Below are 22,191 nucleotides of genomic sequence, written 5' to 3'. Positions count from 1 at the left end.
ACGGCCAGGGTGGGTGAACTGTAGACTCCTGCCTGCCATGGCTGTAAAAGTCCCCACCCTCTTATCTGCCGGAGCAGAGAGAGAGGCTGCAGGAGTCATTAACCCCCGGCCTGTTTATTGTCTTTGACTGAAGATTACCCCTGCGAGAGGTTCCTGTGGGTCCTGAAAAAAAAAGAAAGAAAAAAGGCGACCGTGAATTCTGCCTGTTTGCTCAGGGGCCTGTTGTGTTTGGCGTTTTTGTGTGCGCCCTGCACACGGCTGTGCCTACAGCTTAGTCAAAGATTGAATGACCTTTTCCCTCCTCCAGGCGTTTCCGACAGTGACCCCTTTCGACAGGGATTTCCCTCCTTTTTTTTTTTCTTTTTCCTGTTGCTCGGGATTCATGGTCCAAAATCTTTTCAGATGTTTGTGGATTTAGCGAATAGATCCGGGCCTACGCTGCCTGTGATTGTTGTGGTACAGTTTGCATGTCTTTTTGTATTTGTTATTCATCCGGAGCAACAACATAGTTAAGATATTATTGTTGTTCAGGTGCCATGTTGAGCCAACGGTTGCCCCTGCTCTCTCTTACTCCCAACTCCTGGTCATTCAGGAGATAAGGATGGAGCTATTCCTTTGCTTATTTGAATGTATCAGTTGAGACGTGTGTGTGTGTGTGAGTTTCAGTGTGTGTGAGTGAGTGTGTCAGTGTGTGTGAGTGAGAAAATAGCCGTTTGGAACTCCTGCTTCTCTGTCTTGCGAAATGCGGTTTCACACTGTGAGTCTTCTCGTCTGCGTTGTGGCCGTTTTGTTTCACGTCGTGAACCTTCTCATCAGTTTTAGATGGCGTGCCATAAACACTCTGGATTTGATTTCTCAGTTCTGCTTTCGCCTAATTCCTCTCCGACCTCTGCCCCCCCCCCCTGTCGACAGTAGTACTGCGGTACTGTGTTTTCGCCGCCAAAAAAATGCTGCCGTTGTGAATTTGAGACGGAGAAGTGGAGACTGAAGTGTTGGCGGGCGGTATCATGTCCATCTCTCCCGGTTTGCATTTCTTCTCTGCAGTCAGGGGGGTTGTTGTGATGCCTGGCGCTGCCCCCTTGAACATGGCCCTGCGTCGTAATCCTAGTTAATGTCTTCAATTCCATTCTCCCGCAGTGGGATTAGTGGGGCGCTCCATCCCAGAGGATTAGCTCTGCAGCCTGGTGGGAGCTGGGCTTCTATGAAGGGCTTATGTAACCATAACCACAGGGCCCCCGTCTGAGGGAGGGAGGGAGGGAGGGAGGGAGGGACGAGGGCAGGAGGGCAGAGGATGGGAGATCTCAGACTCCCCCTCCCCCCCCACACACCCCCACCTCTCTTTCTCTCTCTCTCTCTCTACCCGCCATTTCTCATCAGCCAGTAACCACGGTGATACCCCTGCCTGCCAAAAGGGGTTCCCCCTACCCCTTCCACGGTTCCTCTTATGAGACAAGACTGGCCCAACCCCAACCCCCAACCCCAACACCCCCCCCTCCCCCTCCCTTAACCTCAAATGCCGTTGTCAAGGTGCACACTTCCAGGAGCTTGACCCGTATATTTAAAGAGGCTTACGTGTCTTTATGCTAATGTGTTTATCCCCCCTGTGCTAAAAAGGTCTCAATAAGGGCATTTATAGTACCTGGCAGCCGGTCAACATTCCAGCATGGCAGCACCGAGGCCCCTCCTGGCCTGGCATGGCCACACTCAGAGATGGATTACCCCTGTCTTCTGTGGTCATAAAGCCTGGCATCTTTAACAAGGGATGGCAGAGCTTTTTTAAAGCCTCTGTCCTGCCCCCCCCCCCCCCCCCTCCTCCTCCTCCCCCTTCTGTGTGTGTGTGTGTGTGTGTGTGTGCGCGTGTGTGTGTGTGTGTGTGCGTACTGTACTGTACGTGCAGTTAAGGTAAGCAGGCTCACTGAGCAGGGAGAGCAGGAGTGATCAGCGATAAGAGTCGTGTGCTCCTTGGCTAGCGTTTATGTAAGTGCTCTAATCTGGCGGGCTTTGCTCGAGTGCAGGCAGGCAGGCAGACAGGCAGGCAGACAGGCAGACAGGCAGGCAGACAGGCAGACAGGCAGGCAGGCAGACAGGCAGGCAGACATACAGCTGGATAATGGCCTCTCTCTACTCCAGTGTAGCCAGAGACACATTTAAAGGAGCAGCAGGTAGAAGTGGCTCCGGGTCTGGTGGGGAGGAGCGGATCAGTCCAGAGGATTCTTCCCCCCTCTCCTCTCCTCTCCTCTCCTCTCCTCTCCTCCCCTCTCCTCCCCTCCCCTCCCCTCTCCGGGCTCCCAGCGCGAGTGTGTGTTGAGATGGGAGGAGATGGCACAGGCCCAGATTGGCAGGAGCTGTGGAAGATTTGGCAAGCGTCACTCCCCCCACTCTTTTTTCTCTCTCTCTCTCTCTTTCCCTCCCTCCCTCCCTCTCTCTCCCTCTTGCTGTTGTTATAGACTGGAGAGGGGTCACATTCAAGATGAAAAGCAGGTCAGTCAGGAAAAATGTGAAACCCTTTATGCTTTCTCATGGTATCAACATCAACTCACTCTCTCGCTTTATCTCCCATTGTCCCTGTAGCTCAACTCTCCTCTCTCTCTCTCTCTCTCTCTCTCTCTCTCTCTCTCTCTCTCTCTCTCTCCCCCCCACTAGTTCACTCTCTCTCTTCTCTCTGTTTACTCTCGGACTGGCTGTGTGTGTGTGTGTGTGTGTATGTGTGTGTGCGTGCGAGAGAGACTGAGTGAGGGAGGGAGAGAGAGAGCAAGACTAGTCGAGAGAGAGTGAGTGTGCGCTTACGCGTGTGTGTGTGTGCGCGCGCGCGCGTGTGTTTATGTGGGTGTGTGTGTGTGTGCAGCTCTGCCTGCTGGCAGAGTGAGGGAGAGGGGAGGGACGGACGGTGGGAGGGAGGGAGGGAGGGAGGCAGAGGGAAAGAAAAAAAAAAAAAGAAAAAAGGAGAGAGATAGAGGAGAGATCAGATGAGGGGAGAGAGAGGCTGAGCACGTAGCACCGCCCCACAGTCCCACTTTCCTGTGAAAGTCCTCCCAGACGGCCGCCATTGGGAAAAGACACGGCTAGGAACAGACTCGCCTTCACGGAAAGAAAGAGAGAGAGAGAAGGAAGGAAGGAAGGAAGGAAAGAGAAAGAGAGAGAGAGGAAACGCGAGGGAGAGGCAAGGAGCATGTGCTGTTTGGAGCATGTCAACCTGACACCGGCTCAAGTATCAGCCCAGCAGGAGGAGGGGTGTGGAGGCTGAGCTGTCTTCCCTTTTTTTTTTTTTTTTTTCTTCTTTCCTTCCCCTTTTTCAAACCGGGAAGCCCAAGCCTGAAGTGGTTCCCTCCGCGTCTCCACGGAGATCAGACGGGGCTGATAGCGCGGTACAGACCGGGGGCGCGAGGGACGGCTGGAGTGACAGGCATGTGAGGACAGGGACGCTCACTCTTTGGCCCCGGATAGGTGTTTATTGGGCCCTTTGGGGGAGGGGCTAATGGAAGTAGAGGGCCCCGATTGGACGAGGTGGGTTGCCACCTGCTCCACGAGCGCTGCAGCCTATTGGGTTACCGCTTGCCCTCGTGTTTGTCAACTGGCCCTGGGACCTGAGGCCAATGGAACTGGAGCTTCTTGGGATTGATTCTGTGCTCTGGTTTTAACTGAATGAACTGGAGCTTTTGGGAGAAGTTGAAACAAAGTGAACCTTGACTTTTCAGTGAATGAATTGCAGTGTTATTGCTTCAGGTTCAGTGGGTAGAGCCAAGTCTGTGTGTGTGTGTGTGTGTATGTGTGTGCGTGTGTGTGTGTATGTGCAGCATGTAGCAAGGTGTCTGGCTGGACTTGTGTGTGTACTCTTGGCTGTGTCCCTCCCTCCTTGGAGAAGGCTGTAAAAGGTTAATAGGTGTTGATCACGTGTTCCGTTTCTCTCCAAATGAGTCAGGCTGACCGGCCTCCTCCTTGTCTTCCTCTCTGAGATGCCTGCATTGCGTTCCATGGCCTGTAATGAATATTTCAACTGAAATACCCGGTCTACTTTAACACATGACAGGTTGTACGTTGCCGAGCCCCTGAGAGTGACTACGTCAGCCCTGGCTGAACCCTGTGTTTGCGTGTTAATAAGTGATTCTTTTATGGAGGCGGCGGTAGCTCCACGGTCACACTTCTATCTCCTTCCGTCAGCCACAGCGGGGAAGCAGGTTTTTTCATGATTTATTCAGAGAGGATATATTATTTGATAGTAAAGCCGGTCTTAAACTGTCAGTCGGTTGACTGAGTGAGAGTGAGGAGGTGGTTTTGGGTCCCCCCGCTCCTCCCGGGCTGGAGTTGGGTTCTACTGCCTCCGTGCGGAGATGAGACCTGGGGACCTTATGAACCCACGTCCAAGGTTGTCCCAGGAGAGGTGTTGGTTACATGCCCACAGATAACGGAGCGCCAACCAGAGTCTGTCCTGTTGCCAGGAGCTGTCAGGCTGGCACAGGAAACGAGTGGGCGGCATAAGCGCCTTACATCGTACCGTTAATGAGCTGTCCTTAGCTGACTGCAGACTCTGGGGGAACACACACACACACACATACACACACTCTGCTGTGTTGTGTGTGCATGTCTCTCTTCTCCCTCTCCCTCTCCCTCTCTCACACACACACACACACACACACGGAGGAATAGCGAACGGTGTGTCCCATGACAGGTTGATCTATCACAGCTCCCACCCCAGCAGGGCTTCCAGACTCTTGTGTAAGGCAGTGTCATGCGGTTCACTGGGTAAAGGACCGGTCCTTTTTAGAACTGGGTCACATCAAAGTTGGACATAATGTGACACACACAGAGCGACCCAGCGGTGAGAATTAGTGATGTCATTAGTTGGATTGACAGGACAGGACAGGACTACCCCCCCCCCGTCTGTTTCTGAACAAGTGAACATGTCACTGAGCCATGCTGCTGTAGGATGACTGTCTCTGTGTCGGACTAGTACGGGTGTGTCATTTAACTGTCTGTCTGTCTGTCTGTCTGTCTGTCGTCTGCCTGTCCCGGGCTCTAATCCCCCCCCCTCTCTGTGTGTGTGTGTGTTTGTTTGTTCTAGGCCTTCTCCAGTATGGTAGGAATTGGTCGGCCATCGCCAAGATGGTGGGTTCGAAAACCGTGTCCCAGTGCAAGAACTTCTACTTCAACTACAAGAAGAGGCAGAAATTGGACGAGATTCTGCAGCAGCATAAAATGAAATCGGTAAGGGATGAAAGCCAGTTCGCAGTATATATCATGCCATAGCAAAGTCAAAGAAAGAACAGTTAATTATTACTGCGTTTCATCAAAGCGTTTGATCTCGTCTGCCTATAGACCCTTGGAAGTTTCAGACGCGAGCCTCTTGCTTCATCAGAGAGAACTGTGCTGCCCGGGTCTGTGCCGTGTTTTAGTGTGTGTTTGTTTTCACCCAGGAGAGGGAGCGTAAGGCGCGGAGGAAGGGCAAAGCCCTGCAGAGCGAGGAGGCCAGCGCCCCGTCGCCCGCCGAGGAGGAGGAGATGGAGGGCTCAGGAGCCAGCGGCAACGAGGAAGAGGCTCCCGAGGACGGAGAAGGTACAACTCCCCACCGCTCCAGCGCCACATTAAACCAACCTCAGAGAGAGCACACACACACACACACACACACACACACACACACACACACACAAAAAAAGCAATACCGATTTCCGATAATACAGCATCCATTAACCCAATCAACAGGGCCTGATGGGTCCATAAAACCTTGTTGTTGAATCATTTTGAGGGTCATCTCTTCATCGTGAATCAAAAGCACTCTAAGAGCTAAACCAGAGGTTTCAGTGACATAGGGCAGCGTTTCCCAACCGCTGTGCCGCGGCACACTAGTGTGCCGTGAGAGATCGTTGGGTGTGCCGTGAGAAATTATCCAATTTCACTTTTTTTAAAATTAACATTTATTAATTATTATCTGCAAATAAAATGTCATTGTCGAGTGTCTGTGCTGTAATATAGTGACTGGCAGAGTAATGTAATATTGGTCCGGGTGGCAGCAGGTCGCTAATTGCCTCGTTCCTTCTTAGAGACATGAGTCGCATGCGACAGGTCGTGGTGACAGTGATGGAGACGTTTTTTAAAAAGGAAAAATGTAAACTCCGAACTGGGCCCTGGACAAGATTCTGACCCAGGTGAAGGCCCTAGTATGAGTGGTGGTAAAAAGAAAGCAAAGATGGTGAGCTCGAGGCAATACAGCGAAAGCTATCTTCCAACAGCGCCATGGTGCCAAGCAAGCTTAAACGCCATCTCCAAACGAAACACCCGTCGCTTCAAAACAAGCCAATGGACTATTTTGTTCGCCTGCGTGAAAACACAGAGAAACAGGCAACTTTTATGAGAAAAACCACAAAGGTAAATGAGAAAGCCCTCAAAGCTAGTTACCTAGTTGCTGAACTCGTAGCTAAATCAAAAAAGTCCCACTCTGTGGCAGAGACATTAATACTACCTGTCAACGAGATGCTCGGCCCTGACGCGGTTAAAGACATAAAGTCCCGCTCTCAGATAACACAATTGCCAGGCGTATTGATGACGTGTACAGACATCGAAAGTCATGTTTTGGGAAAGATACGCATCAGTAGGAAATGTGCGTTGCAACTTGATGAGTCTACGGATATTAGTGGACATTCTCAGCTGTTGGCCAATGTGCGTTTTGTGGATGGAGATGCCATTAGAGAAAACTTCCTATTTTGGCAAGGCACTGCCAGAAAAAACAACAGGAGAGGAAATGTATATAATATTGTAATTATATATACTGTATCAGGCTACAGTGTCATTTTGTAACATTTTTGGTTGGTGGTGTGCCGCAAGATTCTTCCAATGTAAAAAATGTGCCGTGGCTCAAAAAAGGTTGAAAAACACTGGCATAGGGGATGTAAACACCTCACATCATCTCGATAAGTAGGGAATTGAATACCACACAGTAGGAATAGAAAGAAGTACGTTGTCAAAATGTGCTTTTCCTGTTTTCCATACTATTATGTTCTGGTACTTGTTATGTTGACCTATTTCCGGGCAGTGAAAAGGGTACCTCTTGTTTACTGCTCTCCAAGAGGGAGTTATTTCCGCCCACCAAAGTACACGCAGTACAGTACAGCATCATTCTTCCATGTTAGACCCGACCGTTCTCTATAGCTTAAGGTTTGCACATAGAATCATGTTCCACAATGGGGAAAACAGGATAGAACCCTGAGAATCCTGTCCCAGTGGTTGGTTGATATACCTGTCGTCTCGGTTTCCACAATAGACGACTGTGGAGCCCCGGGGGGATTTGGTCCATCATCAGAATCGGTTTTGTGTTCTTCCTCATTGTCCGGTGAAACCTGATTAGGTGGAGAAGTGGCACTTTTAAATCTGGCTTGAGAGAGAGATGGAAGTGAAAGAGGACAAGAGGGACGTAACATGATTTACGGTGCGACTCCATCCGGCCCTTCTGATCTGTGCTCTCTTTTCCCTTTTGTCTCTACCAGGTGGAGCCAACAACAGCTCCGACACAGAGAGCCTCCCCTCTCCCCGCTCCTCCGAGGACAGCAAGGCTAAGGAGGAGGGTCCCAGCAGGGCCAAGGCCGGCTCCAACCCGGGGGACAAGGAGGCCTCGGGAGGGGACATGGGCCAGGGAGGCGACGAGAAGCCTCCTGGGGAGGGGGGAGGGCAGCAGGCCATCAAGCAGGAGGTGAAGACGGAGGCAGGGGAGTGCAGCAAGGAGCAGCCCTCCGACTCCACGGACCGGAAGCCCCCCATCGCAGAGGCGGAGGAGGGCAAGAGTTCGGCCAAGATCTCCAAGAGGGAGCGCGGGGATCACGGGCCCAAGACGGGCTCCCACGGGGACAGTGACTCTAGCGCCACCTGCAGCGCGGACGAGGTGGAGGAGCCCGACAACAGAGAAGAGAAGAACAGGTGGGGGCTCAGGTGGGGGAACAGGTGGAGGAACAGAGGGAAGAGAAGAGCTAGTGAGAGGGGTAATGGGGCCTAGCTGGAGTGGGAGGATGTGAACATAAGGAAGTAGTGAAACAAGCTGTCTCAGCCAACTCCCCAAAGTTTGGCCTGGAGTCGCTGGATTCCCTGGATGCCCTACATCTGGACCCTGGCACATTTCAGGGAATAAAAGAAGGGAACAGAGGGAGGGTGTTGGCTGTTACTGGTTTCCTTCAGTCGAGGCTAGGCCTTATTTGGCAAGCCGTCTTGTGTATAGTGTTCATGCAAGCAGTGCTCTTTCGGGCCTGTCAGCTAGAAGACTCCCTTTGTGCTTGTGTGCGTATGAATGTGCTGCCTGCCTGAGACTGCGTGCGTGCGTGTGTGCATGTGTGTGTGCGTGTGCGTGCGTGTTTGTGTGTGTGTGTGTGTGTGTGTGTGCGCGCGCGCGCGCGAGTGTGTGTGTGTCAAAAGAGCTGGGCTGACTGCTTGGGGGAGTGGTGATTGGTCCCGCAGTGTTTGCCGGGTATTTGTTCTGTTTTTTCCATGACAGCAGACTGCATGTATTGGCAGAGCCTAGGGAAACGTTGCCCTCTGTGCCAAAGCAAACAAAGGGAGGGAGGGAGGGTGGGTGTGTGTGTGTACGTGTGGGTGTGTGTGTACGTGTGTGTGTGTGTGTGTCTGTACACTGTATATGTGTGTGTACTGTATCTGTGTGTGTGTTTGTGTCTACGTGTGTGTGTGTGTGTGTATGTATCTGAGAGTGGGGGGATGGTTGGTTAGGCATGTGGGATGGAAACACAATCAGAACCTCTGCTCTCTTTTGTGTTTTCATAGTGCGCGGTTCTGCTCAGGGTCAATCAGTGTTTATGGAGAAAGTAAATAAGAGAAGCCCGGCTGTGGCCATATTAAGGAATGCGTGGCACATCCATTGGCAGGCTACTGAATGGTGAACTCTGTGTTCTAGTTACCTCTCTCTCTCTCTCTCTCTGATTCTCTCTCTCTCTCTCTCTCTCTCTCTCTCTTTCTCTCCCCCCCCCCCCCTTCTCTCTGTCTCTCTGCAGAATGATGTCTCCCAGGCCCAGCCTGCTGAACTATGCTCATGATGGGGTCATCTCCTCCCCCCTGCAGAAGCCCCTGGACCTGAAGCAGCTCAAGCAGAGGGCTGCAGCCATCCCCCCTATCGTGAGTCCGACCGCTTCCTGTGTGTGTCTGTGTGTGTCTGTGTGTGTCTGTGTGTGTCTGTGTGTGTCTGTGTGTATCTGTGTATCTGTGTATCTGTGTGTATCTGTGTGTGTGTGTGTGTGTGTGTGTCTGTGTGTGTCTGTGTGTATCTGTGTGTATCTGTGTGTGTGTGTGTGTGTGTGTGTGTCTCTCCTCCCCCTTGTGTCTTAACACACAGTGTAACCTGTATATTTGCCTTGCCCATCCTTCCCCCTTTTTTTATTTATTTATTATAATTAATTTTTTTATAAAAGAGTCCAGCCTCTGGAGACCAGCCCCCCCCCTCCCCCCAGTGATATTAAGACTATCCCTCTCATAATGACCCAATGGCCATGCTTACAGAGATAACACCGTGACAGCTGAAATGAGGAAGTCATATTGTTATTCCAGTATTAGTAGATAAGCAGGCCAGCTGGAGGACAGGGGATAGACTGACTCAGAGGGGAAACCAGATGCCAGCCATTAAGAAAAATGACTAAAAGTAAGAGGGGACGTCTCAGTATTGGTTTACCAGGCTTCTCTCTCTCCTGTGTGTGTGTGTGTGTGTGTGTGTGTGTGTGTGTGTGTGTCTGTATGTCTGTGTGTGTGTGTGTGTGTACCTACCGTAGATGCCGGGGGTGTCTTTGCAGGACGGTGGGCGGGGCGGGGGAGGGAAACCTGTTCTACCCCCCCACGCCCTGGCGCTGTACCAGCATCAGATCACCATGGCCCACGGAGAGTCCTCCCAGGAGGCTAAACAGCAGCAGCAGCAGCAGCAGCATGCGGGTCAGCCCAGCAAGCAGCACCCGTACCCTCCGCAGAGCGACAGAGAGCGAGACCCCCACCTCAGCAGCCCCCGCATCCGGCCCCGCAGCCCCTCTGCCAGCGACAAGGACGGTATGAACCCCAGACCCCCCCCCCCCCCCTCCTCCCCCCCTTCAGACCCTCTCATCCTTCTCCCCTTACTAATTCCCTCCTCCTTTCCAAAATTCTTATTGATCCGTGTGTGTTTTTTGGTTTGTTTTGGTGCCGTGTGATCTGTGTATGTTTGTAACATGCTAACGTGACAGACGTGTCGTATCAAGTGCAGGTGTCGGCCTGTCGGCAGCGGAGGCCGCCGTAGGCAGAAATCAGAGGACGGAAACGCATTCCGATGAGCCCGTCCTCCGATTTCTACCTCCACGAGCCTCCCCTGGTCTGTCGACTCAAATGTTGTTAGGGATGACTGCTCATGAACAACACTCAGTTGATAGTGATCCAGGAAACTTGCCCTCTATACAGTGAAGTATTTGTTGTGTTCTGTCCTGGCGGGGAGTGGTAAATATCATGTAGGCTAGTCTTGTTTAATCTACTTGATCTATAGTCTTCTGCAGGGGTTGTTCCATGCCAGATGCTCCACTGTTGGACATGTGTTGTTGACAGTGAAGAGGATTGAACCGTTTCTATTTGGGGCACTTTTAAAGTCAGATGTAATGCAACCACTGGACGATCTTGTGTGTGTGTGTGTGTGTGTGTGCGTGTCTGCGTGTGTGAGCGTGCGTGTATGAGAGAGAGAGAGAGAGCACAAGAGTGTGATTTAGGAAAGAGTAGGCGTGTGTGTGTGTGTGTGTGTGTGTGTTGGGATCTGGAGTGGCGTACGTGTGCGTGTGCGTGTGTGTGTTGCTGTGAGTATGTGATCAGCTACAGTGTGTCTGTGTCCCTGCAGAGCTGGAAGGCAACGAGAGGTGGCTGCAGACTCTACTTCATGGATTACGTAGGTTCACACATCCCCCCCCCCCCCCCCCCCCCCCCACGTCCCTTACATGACATTCCCTTACCCATAACCCCTTTGCCACACACCAGCTAAATTCACTTCCACAGTTGGGGGTTTTACTTTGTGTGTACACTAAAAACACTAGATTTGGGTTTGGCTGTGTGTGTGTGCGTGTGTGTGTGTGCGCGTGCGTGTGCGAGCGAGCGAGCGTGCGTGTGTGTGTGTGTGTGTGTGTGTGTGTGTGTGTGTGTGTGTGTGTACTCTAAACATCAGCGGTGACTCTTTGGCTGTGGAGGGGTGTTGCTGTGTGCCTGACTGCACAGACGCTGCCTGGCTGCGCTCCTTGCTATGATGATGATGATGATGATGATGATGATGATGATGATGGTGACGAGCTAGCACTGGCCAAGGGATGGCTCCCCTGCTTCCATAGAAGTGTGGTTGGGTACCCCATCCTGGCCCTCACTGTGTATGTATCTGTGTTTGTTTGTGTGTGTGTGTGTGTGTGTGTGCGTTCGTTCGTTCGTGTGTGTTTGTGTGTGTGTGTTCGTGTGTGTGTCTCTGTACAGATAAATCCCGGGCCTTCTCTCCCCATGGGGACGCTAAAAAGCAAGCGATGGGAGGACCGGAGGACCTGCGGCCTACGAATCTGGCCCGGGCGGTCATGTCCCCCTACCCACTGTCTCCTCGCGACATGGCCAAGCTCAGCCATGACCAACACCTGCTCCACTACAACTCCTGTAAGTCCCTCTCTCTCCTTCTCTCCCAGCCCCGAAACCTTCTCATCTGGCCTTGTCTTTCTTTTTTATCATCATCTACAGTATATGATAATCACAGTCTCTCTCTCTCTCTCTCTCTCTCAGCCTTCCAGCAGGCCGGGCACTCTGCCCCCCCTGGTCTGCAGCAGGATGGCGCCAGGTTGGCAGCAGTGCGACCCCTCCACATGCCAGAGCCACCCCCTCTCATCTCCTCCACCAAGGCAGGGGGCTCAATCACACAGGTACACTCACAACTGCTCCCGCTTACGAGAGCTTCATTTACCCTGCAAGCGATTCACCCTTTCGGATTTTCAGTTTGATATTTCGGACACCATGCTGACGTGTTGTGTGTGTGTGTTTGTGTGTTTTTAGGGTACCCCAGTGCAGATGCATAGTCCGGCTCATGGGTTGGACCACGGGAAGATGGCCCCCGCGCAAATGGGTTTGTCCTGGATGGATCAGAGGAAAGTTGGTGAGTCCAAGTGTCAGGAGTGGGTGAAGCACTCCCAGCCTTGGTTTGCTGGTGAGTTGCCCTCTACTTTACGCACCTTTAATTCTAGACTTTGGGTGTCCCGGGCACCGGCACTGACATTCTCTATTCTGTCTCTCCCCTTCTTCTTCTCTCTCTCTCTCTCTCTCTCTCTCTCTCTCTACCTCTATCACTCACACACACCAGGTCCTTTCCCTGTGGTGAAACAAGAGCAGCTGTCACCACGGTGCTCGTCCTCCCAGGCAGAGAACCTGTCCACCCAGGGGACACCCCAGGACAGCCCTGCTGGACGTGGTGAGTGACGACTACATACACACACACACACACACACACACACACACACACACACCTCTCTTTGTTGTGCACCTAAAAGTCTAAACCCTCTCTAAACCCCACCTCCCCCTGCGCTGTTACTACAGTAGTCTTCCTCATAAACAACCCTCTGTGCCCCCCCCCGTCCCCCCCGTCCCATCCCCTCCCCACCCTCTGCTCTCCCCACCAGTATAAAGACTCTGTGTTTCTGTCTGTGTTGAATTTGCAGGGTCCATGCCAGCTGTGCAGGGGGGCAGTATCACCAAGGGCATCCCGGGGACCAGAGTGCACCAGGACTCGCCCATCTCCTACCGAGGAGGCTCCATCACCCAGGTAAGGCCAACACACACACACACACACACACACACACACACACACACACACACACACACACACACACACTGGGGAGGAGGAGGGCCCCTCTCTCTGCTACCTTACAAGTATGACTTTATCAGCTTTGACCTAAAAGTCTCACGGGGCTGTTGATTGGTCCACCTCCAAATGGACTGAGATCAACAGCACAGCAGTGTTGTTGAAGGGTGGGGGGGGGGTGGGGGTCATGCTGCCAGGCTGGAAAGTCAGCTACGCAGCGGCCAAAGGCTTGTGGCTGCAGGATCCCCCCCCGCTGGTGTGACATAACCGCAGCTCTTGACTGCTCCCCGTCGCCTTAGCAACAGGTACACACTGTACTGCGTCTGTTCCCCTCCTTTATTTATCTGTTTACTCTCTCTCTCTCTCTCTCTCTCTCTCTCTCTCGCCACTCGCTAAGCACCGTCACCGATACGGCTTGTGTAATATCCCAGCCAACTGGCCTGGAAACGGGCGCTGGGGGATGTTATACACCCAGATAGGTAGCTGAAGGATAGGTGAGCGGGGTCACATGTAATCCCAGCGGGTGGGGAGATGGCACGGCTCGTCGTGTTTGTCTAGCTGACTGCTAGGCAGAATCGCAAGCGGTCGGTGTGTGTGTGTGGGGGGGTTGTGGATGTGTGTAGACACCGATAAGCCCGTGTTGTATCAGGTGCATGGGTCCCATCTCCCCTGATGACATCGGATGCGGAGGGGAGATGAGGGAGATAGGAGAGGGCTTGGTTGGTCAGGGCCACCTGATCCTGTTAGCTGAGACCCCCCACCCCCCCTCCCCCTCCTCCACTCCCGGCATGCCTGGCCCCTGACCTTCACTAGCGCCCCCCCCCCACCCCCCACCCCCCCCCCCATCTCTGGAAAGAGCTGTAATCAAGATACAGGAAATGTGATCTAGGACACCACATGTCCCTCTGCACCCACCCATCCACCACTCATCAGCCACCAAGGGCAGGCGTGTCTGTGCGTGTGTGCGTGTGCATGCGCTCTCACCATGAGACTCAGCCTCTCCGCAGGCTTACATAAACCCTCTCCGGCCATGGCGGAAATATGACTCACATCCTAGTGTGCATGGCTATGACTCAAAGTCCTGACTAAACCTGGTGCCACCATGTCACCTGTTGTTAGCAGAGTGTGTGTGAATTGTTATGGTTGAGACTTCCTCTTGCAGTCTAGTGAGTGATTCTGTTTTGTCCCATCCCCTTTGTTTATGTGTGGGCTCTAAAGTAGCAGCAGTGGGAACATAGCTTTTTCAGCAGATATAAAGATATTATACTGTAATAATAATAATACATTTATTTGTGTAGTGCTTTTCTAAACAAGGTTACAAAGTGCGGCTCAACGAGAGAAAATATAATAGAAATACTAGCAGAAGTAAAATTTCAAACAGTAAGAAAGCAACATATACAGTGGGGGAAATCATTATTTGATCCCCTGCTGATTTTGTTAGTTTGCCCGATTACAAAGAAATGAGAGGTCTATAATTGTTATGGTACTTTTATTTTAACAAATAGAGACAGAATATCAACAAAGAAGTCCAGAAAAAACACATTATATAAAGTTATAAATTCATTTGCATTTGATCCCCTACAAACCAACAAGAATTCTGGCTCATACAGACCGGTTATATGCCCATGAGGCACACAGATTACTCCTGTCACTTTAAGAAAGTACTCCTAAGCTCTGCTTGTTATGGGTATAAAAGACACCTGTCAATAGAATCAATCTCTTCCATTCCAACCTCTCCACCACCATGGGCAAGACCAAAGAACATTCAAAGGACATCAGAGTAAGAGTTGTAGACCTGCACAAGGCTGGAATGGGCTACAAGACCATCAGCGAGAAGCTTGGTGAGAAGGAGACAACTGTTGGTGCAATTATTAGAAAACGGAAGAAATACAAAATAACCATCAATCGCCCTTGGCCTGGAGCTCCATGCAAGATCTTGCCTCGTGGGGTAAGGATGATCATGAGAAGGGTGAGGGATCAGCCCAGAACTACACGGGAGGAGCTTGGTAATGATCTCAAGGCAGCTGGGACCACAGTCACCAAGAAAACCATTGGTAACACACTACACCGTAACGGATTGAAATCCTGCAGTGCCCGCAAGGTCCCCCTGCTCAAGAAGGCACATGTACAGGCCCATCTGAAGTTTGCCAATGAACACTTAAATGATTCAGAAAAGGCTTGGGAGAAGGTGATGTGGTCAGATGAGACCAACATTGAACTCTTTGGCATAAATTCGACTCTTCGTGTTTGGAGGGAGAGAAATGCTGAATGCTACAATCCCAAGAACACCATCCCCACCGTCAAACACGGAGGTGGAAACATTATGCTTTGGGGTTGTTTCTCTGCTAAGGGTACAGGACGACTTCACTGCATTGAGGGGCCAATGGACGGGGCCATGTACCGTAAGATCTTGGACGAGAACCTCCTTTCCTCAGCCAGAGCACTGAGGATGGGTCGTGGATGGGTCTTCCAGCATGACAATGACCCAAAACATACGGCCAAGGCAACAAAGGAGTGGCTCAAGAAGAAGCACACTAAGGTCATGGAGTGGCCTAGCTAGTCTCCAGACCTTAATCCTATAGAAAATTTGTGGAGGGAGCTGAAGCTTCGAGTTGCCAAGCAAAAGCCTTGAAACCTTCAGGATTTGGAGAGGATCTGTAAAGAGGAGTGGACCAAAATCCCTCCTGAGATGTGTGCAAACCTGGTGACCAACTACAAGAAACGTCTGACTTCTGTGCTTGCCAACAAGGGTTTCTCCACCAAGTACTAAGTCATGTTTTGCTTGGGGATCAAATACTTATTTCCTTCGATCAAATGCAAATTAATTTATAACTTTATATAATATGTTTTTCTGGACTTTTTTTGTTGATATTCTGTGTCTATTTGTTAAAACAAAAGTACCATAAAAATTATAGACCGCTCATTTCTTTGTAATCGGGCAAACTAACTAAATCAGCAGGGGATCAAATAATTATTTCCCCCACTGTAAATATTGTGAGAAAGTCATTAAAATAAAATAAAAAATAATTTGTGTGTGTCTAATTAAATAATATTCTAAATAATAGACAACATTACACAATAATACTTATTAATAAGATAAATTAACCTCAATTAAATGCAAGTTTAAAGAGAGTTTTTTTACAGGGAGTGTTGCACCTATTCCTCAATGCCTGAAACACATATAATAGTCATTTAGAGCACCCAAGAGAGATTTAAAACTAATCCATTCTCTATGATTTAGAGTCTGGTTAGAGTACAGGATCTACCCCAGTTAAGCCTTTCTCTGTGGTACCTTATGAGATGATTCAGTGCATCTGCCCCCCCCCCCCCCCCGTCTGCTCCACAGGGCACCCCAGCAGACGTGCTTTATAAGGGGACAATAACCCGGCTGATCACAGAGGACAGTCCCAGCAGGGCGGAGAGGGAAAGAGACGAGGCCCTGTCCAAGGGCCATGTGGTCTATGAGGGCATCGGCGCCCACATCCTCACCTACGACCGTGAGTACTTCACACCCCCCCACAACCTCACCTACGACCGTAAGTACTTCACACACCCCCACAACCTCACCTACAACCGTGAGTACTTCATAACCTCACCTACTCACTTTAACAGAAGCACATGCTTTTCAAGTCTGTGGTACTGTAGATTCCTCCAAGCCTCATTATCCTCTTGGTATTTCTAAGTGGATTTTCCTTATCCCCTTTGGCTCTTGACCCCTGATGACTGTTATTGTATTTCTAATCCTCAGGCCCGCCCTCTCAGAATCAGAAAGACGACGGCCGGGGCCCTGGCCAGCCTGGGGAGTTACTGGGCCTGAAACGCCCCTATGATGTCATGGAGGGAGGGATCTCTAGGGGGCTGCCCATGAGGGACTCTCTGTCTGCAGCCAACTGTGAGGGTGAGTGGTGGAGAGTCAAGAGACACACTAACCTCCTCTATGAGGATAGACTAGTCTTGTTACACAACTCAGCTGCACTATCTCTTTCATCTTTCCTTCTCCTCCGCTCCTCCACTCCTCACCCCCAGGTCTGATAGGACGAGCCATGCCCCATGAGAGAGACAGCCCACACCCCTTTAAGGACGCCCACCACATCCGTGGCTCCATCTCACAAGGTAAGAGAAATCCCTGTCTAGTCCATTCTCTGCAAGTCCACGCGAATTCTCTCTTCAGTCCAAATCTGGCCTTTGATAAGTTAAGGTAGTTAGCTAATCCTCTTGTCTAATGTCCAACCCCTCCTCCCACCCAGGTATACCTCGCCATTTGGACCCCCAGGACGGCTATATGAGAAGGGAGCCCAAGCAGATGAAGAGAGAGCCCTCCCCGCCCCGAGGGCCTGGCTCCATGGCTGACCCCATGAAGGGCCGCGAGGGCATGGTGCCCACGGTCAAGGAGGGCGGGCGCTCCATCCACCTCATCCCCAGAGAGGAGCTCCGACAGGTTGGCAAAGAGGGCATCATAACACAGGTGAGCTGGCACAGAGGTACCCCAATGCCCTGAGGAAATGGAAAAGGTTTTATGGCTGTTTTAAAAGACTTGTCTCTAAACATCAATCTGTTCTCGATTCATTTAGAATTGTAAAGTGTAACTTGAGAGTTTCTGGTTCTTTCCTCTGTTTCCAGGGCACTCCTATGAAGCAGGAGCCAGCCGGTTCAGCCAAGCGCCACGACGTCCGCTCCATCATAGCCAGTTCCCCGCGCTCCTACCACGGCCTGCCCCCCCACCTGGAGATGCGGCCCGAGCGCGGACGCTATGAGGAGGCGCCCAAGGGCCGTCCCAGCGCTGTGGTCAGCACGGCCAGCTCCATGGCCCGTTCCTCGCCCCTCACCATGGGGCCCGAGCAGGGGGGCAAGGCCCACCACAGCCCGCAGGGCTACGAGGATCACAAAGGCGCCCTGAGGGCTCCCTACCCCGGACCCTCTCACCGAGGATCTCCTCTGTCCTCCAGAGAGGCGGGCCAGCGCCAGCACGAGGGTAGGTTTACACCACTGACAACCCTCCCTGCCTGTTGGATGTACTACCAAACATGTCATGGCATCTCTGGAGGAGGATACCTCCCACCATGCCTACCCTGCATCTCAACAGGCCTCTTCACACAGGCGTTGATATGGACATGTTCATCTCCATGGGGGGGGGATTTCAATTCAATTCAGTTGCACCCTGGGCTGAAAACGCTCATCCCAGGGTGGAAACGGTTGATTGTGAAAGGACCCTTGAGGAGAAATGTATAATTCCTTTCCCTAATGCCCTCCTACTCTGTCCACCTTCTCATCCCTGTGTCCGTCCCCAGGCTCCGGTAAGAACCAGCCTCAGGAGCGCAAGGCCACGCCCACCCCGCGGGAGATGAGCGCCACCAAGTCGCCCCTGCCGAGCGTTGCCGAACAGCAGGCCTCCCTGGCCTCGTACGAGCGCCTGCTGCAGGGCCTGGGAGCCGCAGACGTGTACCGCGGTCAGATCCCCCTGGCCTTCGACCCTGCCAACCTGCCCAGGGGCATCCCCATTGACCCAGGTACACAACAGGTCTGGCCCATCCACTCACAAAGTGAGTAGACGTCAGCCGTTTTTCCACAGATAAAGCGTCCGATTTTGGCTCCCTCCTGCTGCTTTCATAACCGATTAAGGCCGGATCATGTGCTTTTTACATCTGTGGTGAAGTGCATCTACCTTGAGGGGCACCGCACACCCTCTCTGTACCGCTACAGAGGGTCCTGTAACTCATCTCCTCTATGTCCTGTCCTCCGTCCCCTCAGCGGCCTACTACCTGCCTCGCCACCTGGCCCCTAACCCGGGCTACCCCCACCCCTACCCCTACCTGATCCGAGGCTTTCCTGACACGGCGGCCCTGGAGAACCGCCAGACGTTGCTCAACGACTACATCACCTCGCAGCAGATGCACCAGTGGCCTGCAGCCGCCGCCATGGCCGCCCAGCGCTCGGACATCCTGAGGGGGCTCTCTCCACAGGACCAGCGCCTCCAATTGCCCTACTCTGCAGCCCCGCGCGGTGAGACACACACACACACACACACACACACTCCCCGAGGCCCGGTCAGGCTCCCCCTGCCGGACCTGCAGATCTCCTGTCTTTACCAGTGCTCTTTCCTCCTTCACTTCCCCAGGGATCATTGATCTGTCTCAGGTGCCACACTTACCAGTCCTGGTCCCTCCCTCCGCAGGGGCGTCGGGCGGCCCCATGGACCGCATCACCTACATCCCCGGGGGGGCCAGCGCCTACCCTGGCAGGCCCTACACCACCTCCCCCATCTCACCAGGTACAGGGTGGTTTTACACCAGCTTCACTGGGGGGGGGAGAGAGAAAAGGTCTCTGTGCCTAAGTTGGACGTGGGACTCAATGTCTGTGTACGTTTGGTCTGTTGTTTCTCCTACGCCGTGTAGTCGGGCCTCAACACATGAGCAAGATGCAGGGCACGCCGTCGTCTGCCGAGCGCGAGCGGGAAAGAGACCGCGAGAGAGACCGCGAGAGGGACCGGGAGAGGGAGAGGGAGAGAGACCGCGAGAGGGAGCGAGAGAGGGATCGCGAAAACCGGGATCGAGACCGAGAGAGAGAGCGGGAGCGGGAGAGAGAGCGGGACCGAGACCGAGAGAAGGGGATCTCTCACGGCAACGTGGAGCACGCCCCCATCTGGAGACCAGGTGTGTTATCTTGTGTGATGTGTTCTCTATGAGATGATAGGATGGTGGTGTGTGGTCTTTTAGCGTTTATTGTTTCTCTATAAATGTGTTGTTTTTGTGTCCTCAGGTACGGAGCACAGTTCGGGGGGCAGCAGCAGTGGCGGCGTGAGGCCGCCCTCTCACCCCTATGGCCACCAGCACTCCCCTGTGTCGCCTCGCACCCAGGACAGTGTCCAACAGAGGCCCAGCGTGCTGCACAACACCGGGGGCAAGAGTATGTCTGTCAGTGACCACGCCAACCCCTCGGTGCTAAGGTAAACTTGCACAGCAACCGTTGAAGGATACATATCAAGAGTATCCTGTTTTCAAAGGCAAAACACGTCCTTCACCGCGTCTTGATTACCCAGTTAATCCTGAGCTTCTTATCGTGGCAGGGTTTAATCTGTGATTGGCATGTTTACTGACCGTGTTGCTGTTGGTGTTTTACCTCTCCCAGGTCCATGCAGTCAAGCTCCAACCGCTACCCAGGCTACGGCCACCTCCAGAGGACCGGGGTGCCCCCTGAGGGCTACCCCCCCAGCATGGATCCCAACGTGGCCAAGGAACTGAGTCGGGACGGGGGCAAAAGCAGGGGAGGCCTTCCCAAACACCCCCAAGACCAGCACGGGTCAAACAAATCTGATCCCAAGCTCACCAGCCCCAACCCAGGAGGGGTATATCCAGGGTCCTACCCCCAGGCCTCTGCAGCCTCTCACCACTCAAGCCGGCCCCCCCACCTACTGCCCCCCCAGTCGGAAAACCCTCAAGGCCGTGGCGAAAGTGGCACACCTAGTAGGGAAAAGACTCAAAACAAAGCGATGTCCATTCAGGAACAAGAGCTCCGAGCACTCGGTAAGACCACCATGACTGCGGCCAACTTCATAAACGCGATTATCATGCGTCAAATTTCTTGTGAAACGGGGATGCCAGAGACGGGCTCGCTCGTGGCCAACAGCGTCAGTGATGGTAAGACGCTCTGGATCCCAGGGTCCCCTCATCACCCAGACCCTCCCCCGTCCGTCTGTGGCCTATTGCACGCTGTGGTGGTTGGCATTATCAAATCAGTCCAATTCATTTTGACATATTATATATATTATTTTATTTTTTCAAAAGCTAGACTATTTTGCTTTTTCTTTTTTCTTTATTTTTTTCGTGTTATACATAACTATCAAATTTTGTTTTAACTTAAAGACCACCAAGGGTGTCCTCTAGGAAGATTAAAAAAAATCATAAAATTATAAATGATCCTTTAGAGGTAGAAATTGGAGCGGACTCTTTTATTATTGAGAAATATGAAGGAGATGAAAGCGGCCTATGAGCTGGATCAGACCAAATTTTCCCAGCTCTAGATTGAATTCTACCATTATCATGGTGTATTATACTATAATATACCAACAAAACATATTTGGTTTTTGATTTCCTTAAAGAGAAAGATCCTAGGTGCCCTTTAAGGTATTATTCATATTTGGCTAAGCAGGTGGGAAATTTAAGTGTAACATTCTTTGCTGCTTATTTTCATTTCCTTTTTATTTACCATGTGGCACCCCTCCCCCCTCATATACAGACAAATCATTTACAATGAAACACATAGCAAACACATAGCAAACTGTTAAAAGCTTTCTCTACATGTTGGGTACTGGCTTTTGAAGATTGTAGTCATTTACATACTGGATAAATTGTTAATGATCATTTCTACACATTCTGACAGACAGTATTCTGCTATGGACTTGTGTCCAATAAGGCTCTGAATTTGTTCTTCCATCAATAGACTGTACCCAGCTACTGTATGGCTTTGTTAGGGACACCTGGCCATCCTTCCAGACCGCCACACAACCTCCCATGTGCCATTGTAATGTGATAGACTAAAGCTACATAACCTAGATGACTAAGAACCTCAGACAGTGTGTGACAGTCCCTCTCAATATAAAGAACTATGAGTCATGAGGACAATGCCCAGACAAGCCAATCAGGACGCTTAATCAGCCCAAAGCCCCACCAGCCACCAGACAGCCCTCCCTGGGGCTCCAGACAGCGTTTGTCGTGTTCCACAGGAGGGGGGTGTGGGTGTGGGTGTGGGTGGGGGGAGAGAGGCCTCCAGTGGGTGTGAGAGACCCAACATGATCCAGGAGAAAGGGGGGGGGGGGGGGTGCTGCTGCAGCTTCGTCCCAAATCTCTGCATGTCCTTATTACGCCTCACTGTAATTGATGCTGATTTTTTTTTTTTCCCACACCGCAAAGCCGCTCAACGCATCTCTCTCAACCAACCCTCCGAGAATTTTCCATCATTCGGAATGTGATCTTGTTTTCTTCTGTTTCGCTTGTAAAAGCAGTGTGCCACATCAATGTCTATCACCTGCCTGTAGGGCAAGTGTCTGCATGCGGAGCTCAGATGGGTGTTGTGGTATAACAGTGTGACATCTATACGTGGAGCATGTTTAGTATGATCCATGAGGAGGAGGAAGCTAGATGGTAGATCTCACACTAGTATCTGGATTCACTAAGCAGTAAGCAAGGCTATAGAGATTCAGAGGGAGGGTAGTACTGCACTCTTAAGCTGTTTTTGAAATGGACCAGGCAGACTCGTGTACATGGACCAGGCAGACTCATGTAAATGGACCAGGCAGACTCATGTACATGGACCAGGCAGACTCATGTACATGGACCAGGCAGACTCATGTACATGGACCAGGCAGACTCATGTACATGGACCAGGCAGAC

General features: G+C 51.8%; 1 protein-coding gene across 22 annotated transcripts in view; it reads left to right on the top strand.

The window, feature by feature from the left end:
• The window catches only part of ncor2 (nuclear receptor corepressor 2), a 77,292-nt gene that overhangs the window by 47,805 nt on the left and 7,296 nt on the right, over nt 1–22,191 (top strand). For 3 of the 22 annotated variants that reach the window (XM_083673000.1, XM_083673005.1, XM_083672985.1), the window contains 21 exons: nt 5,060–5,202; nt 5,412–5,550; nt 7,476–7,914; nt 8,982–9,102; nt 9,750–10,017; nt 10,826–10,873; nt 11,443–11,613; nt 11,737–11,873; nt 12,004–12,415; nt 12,663–12,766; nt 16,152–16,302; nt 16,554–16,703; nt 16,832–16,918; nt 17,053–17,270; nt 17,426–17,777; nt 18,094–18,345; nt 18,554–18,805; nt 18,921–19,073; nt 19,198–19,455; nt 19,562–19,748; nt 19,931–20,439. In XM_083673000.1, the coding sequence (XP_083529126.1) occupies nt 5,060–5,202; nt 5,412–5,550; nt 7,476–7,914; nt 8,982–9,102; nt 9,750–10,017; nt 10,826–10,873; nt 11,443–11,613; nt 11,737–11,873; nt 12,004–12,415; nt 12,663–12,766; nt 16,152–16,302; nt 16,554–16,703; nt 16,832–16,918; nt 17,053–17,270; nt 17,426–17,777; nt 18,094–18,345; nt 18,554–18,805; nt 18,921–19,073; nt 19,198–19,455; nt 19,562–19,748; nt 19,931–20,439 (4,551 nt within the window). The remainder of the gene's footprint in view (nt 1–5,059; nt 5,203–5,411; nt 5,551–7,475; nt 7,915–8,981; nt 9,103–9,749; nt 10,018–10,825; nt 10,874–11,442; nt 11,614–11,736; nt 11,874–12,003; nt 12,416–12,662; nt 12,767–16,151; nt 16,303–16,553; nt 16,704–16,831; nt 16,919–17,052; nt 17,271–17,425; nt 17,778–18,093; nt 18,346–18,553; nt 18,806–18,920; nt 19,074–19,197; nt 19,456–19,561; nt 19,749–19,930; nt 20,440–22,191) is intronic. The other 19 variants (XM_083672998.1, XM_083672995.1, XM_083672991.1 and 16 more) reach the window with 15 other exon arrangements.

This window comes from Argentina silus (genome assembly GCF_951799395.1).
Source record: "Argentina silus genome assembly, chromosome: 7".
NCBI classification, from domain to species: domain Eukaryota; kingdom Metazoa; phylum Chordata; class Actinopteri; order Argentiniformes; family Argentinidae; genus Argentina; species Argentina silus.
The sequence above is the reverse complement of the archived record's forward strand: the minus strand, read 5'-3'. Positions and strand labels throughout refer to the sequence as shown.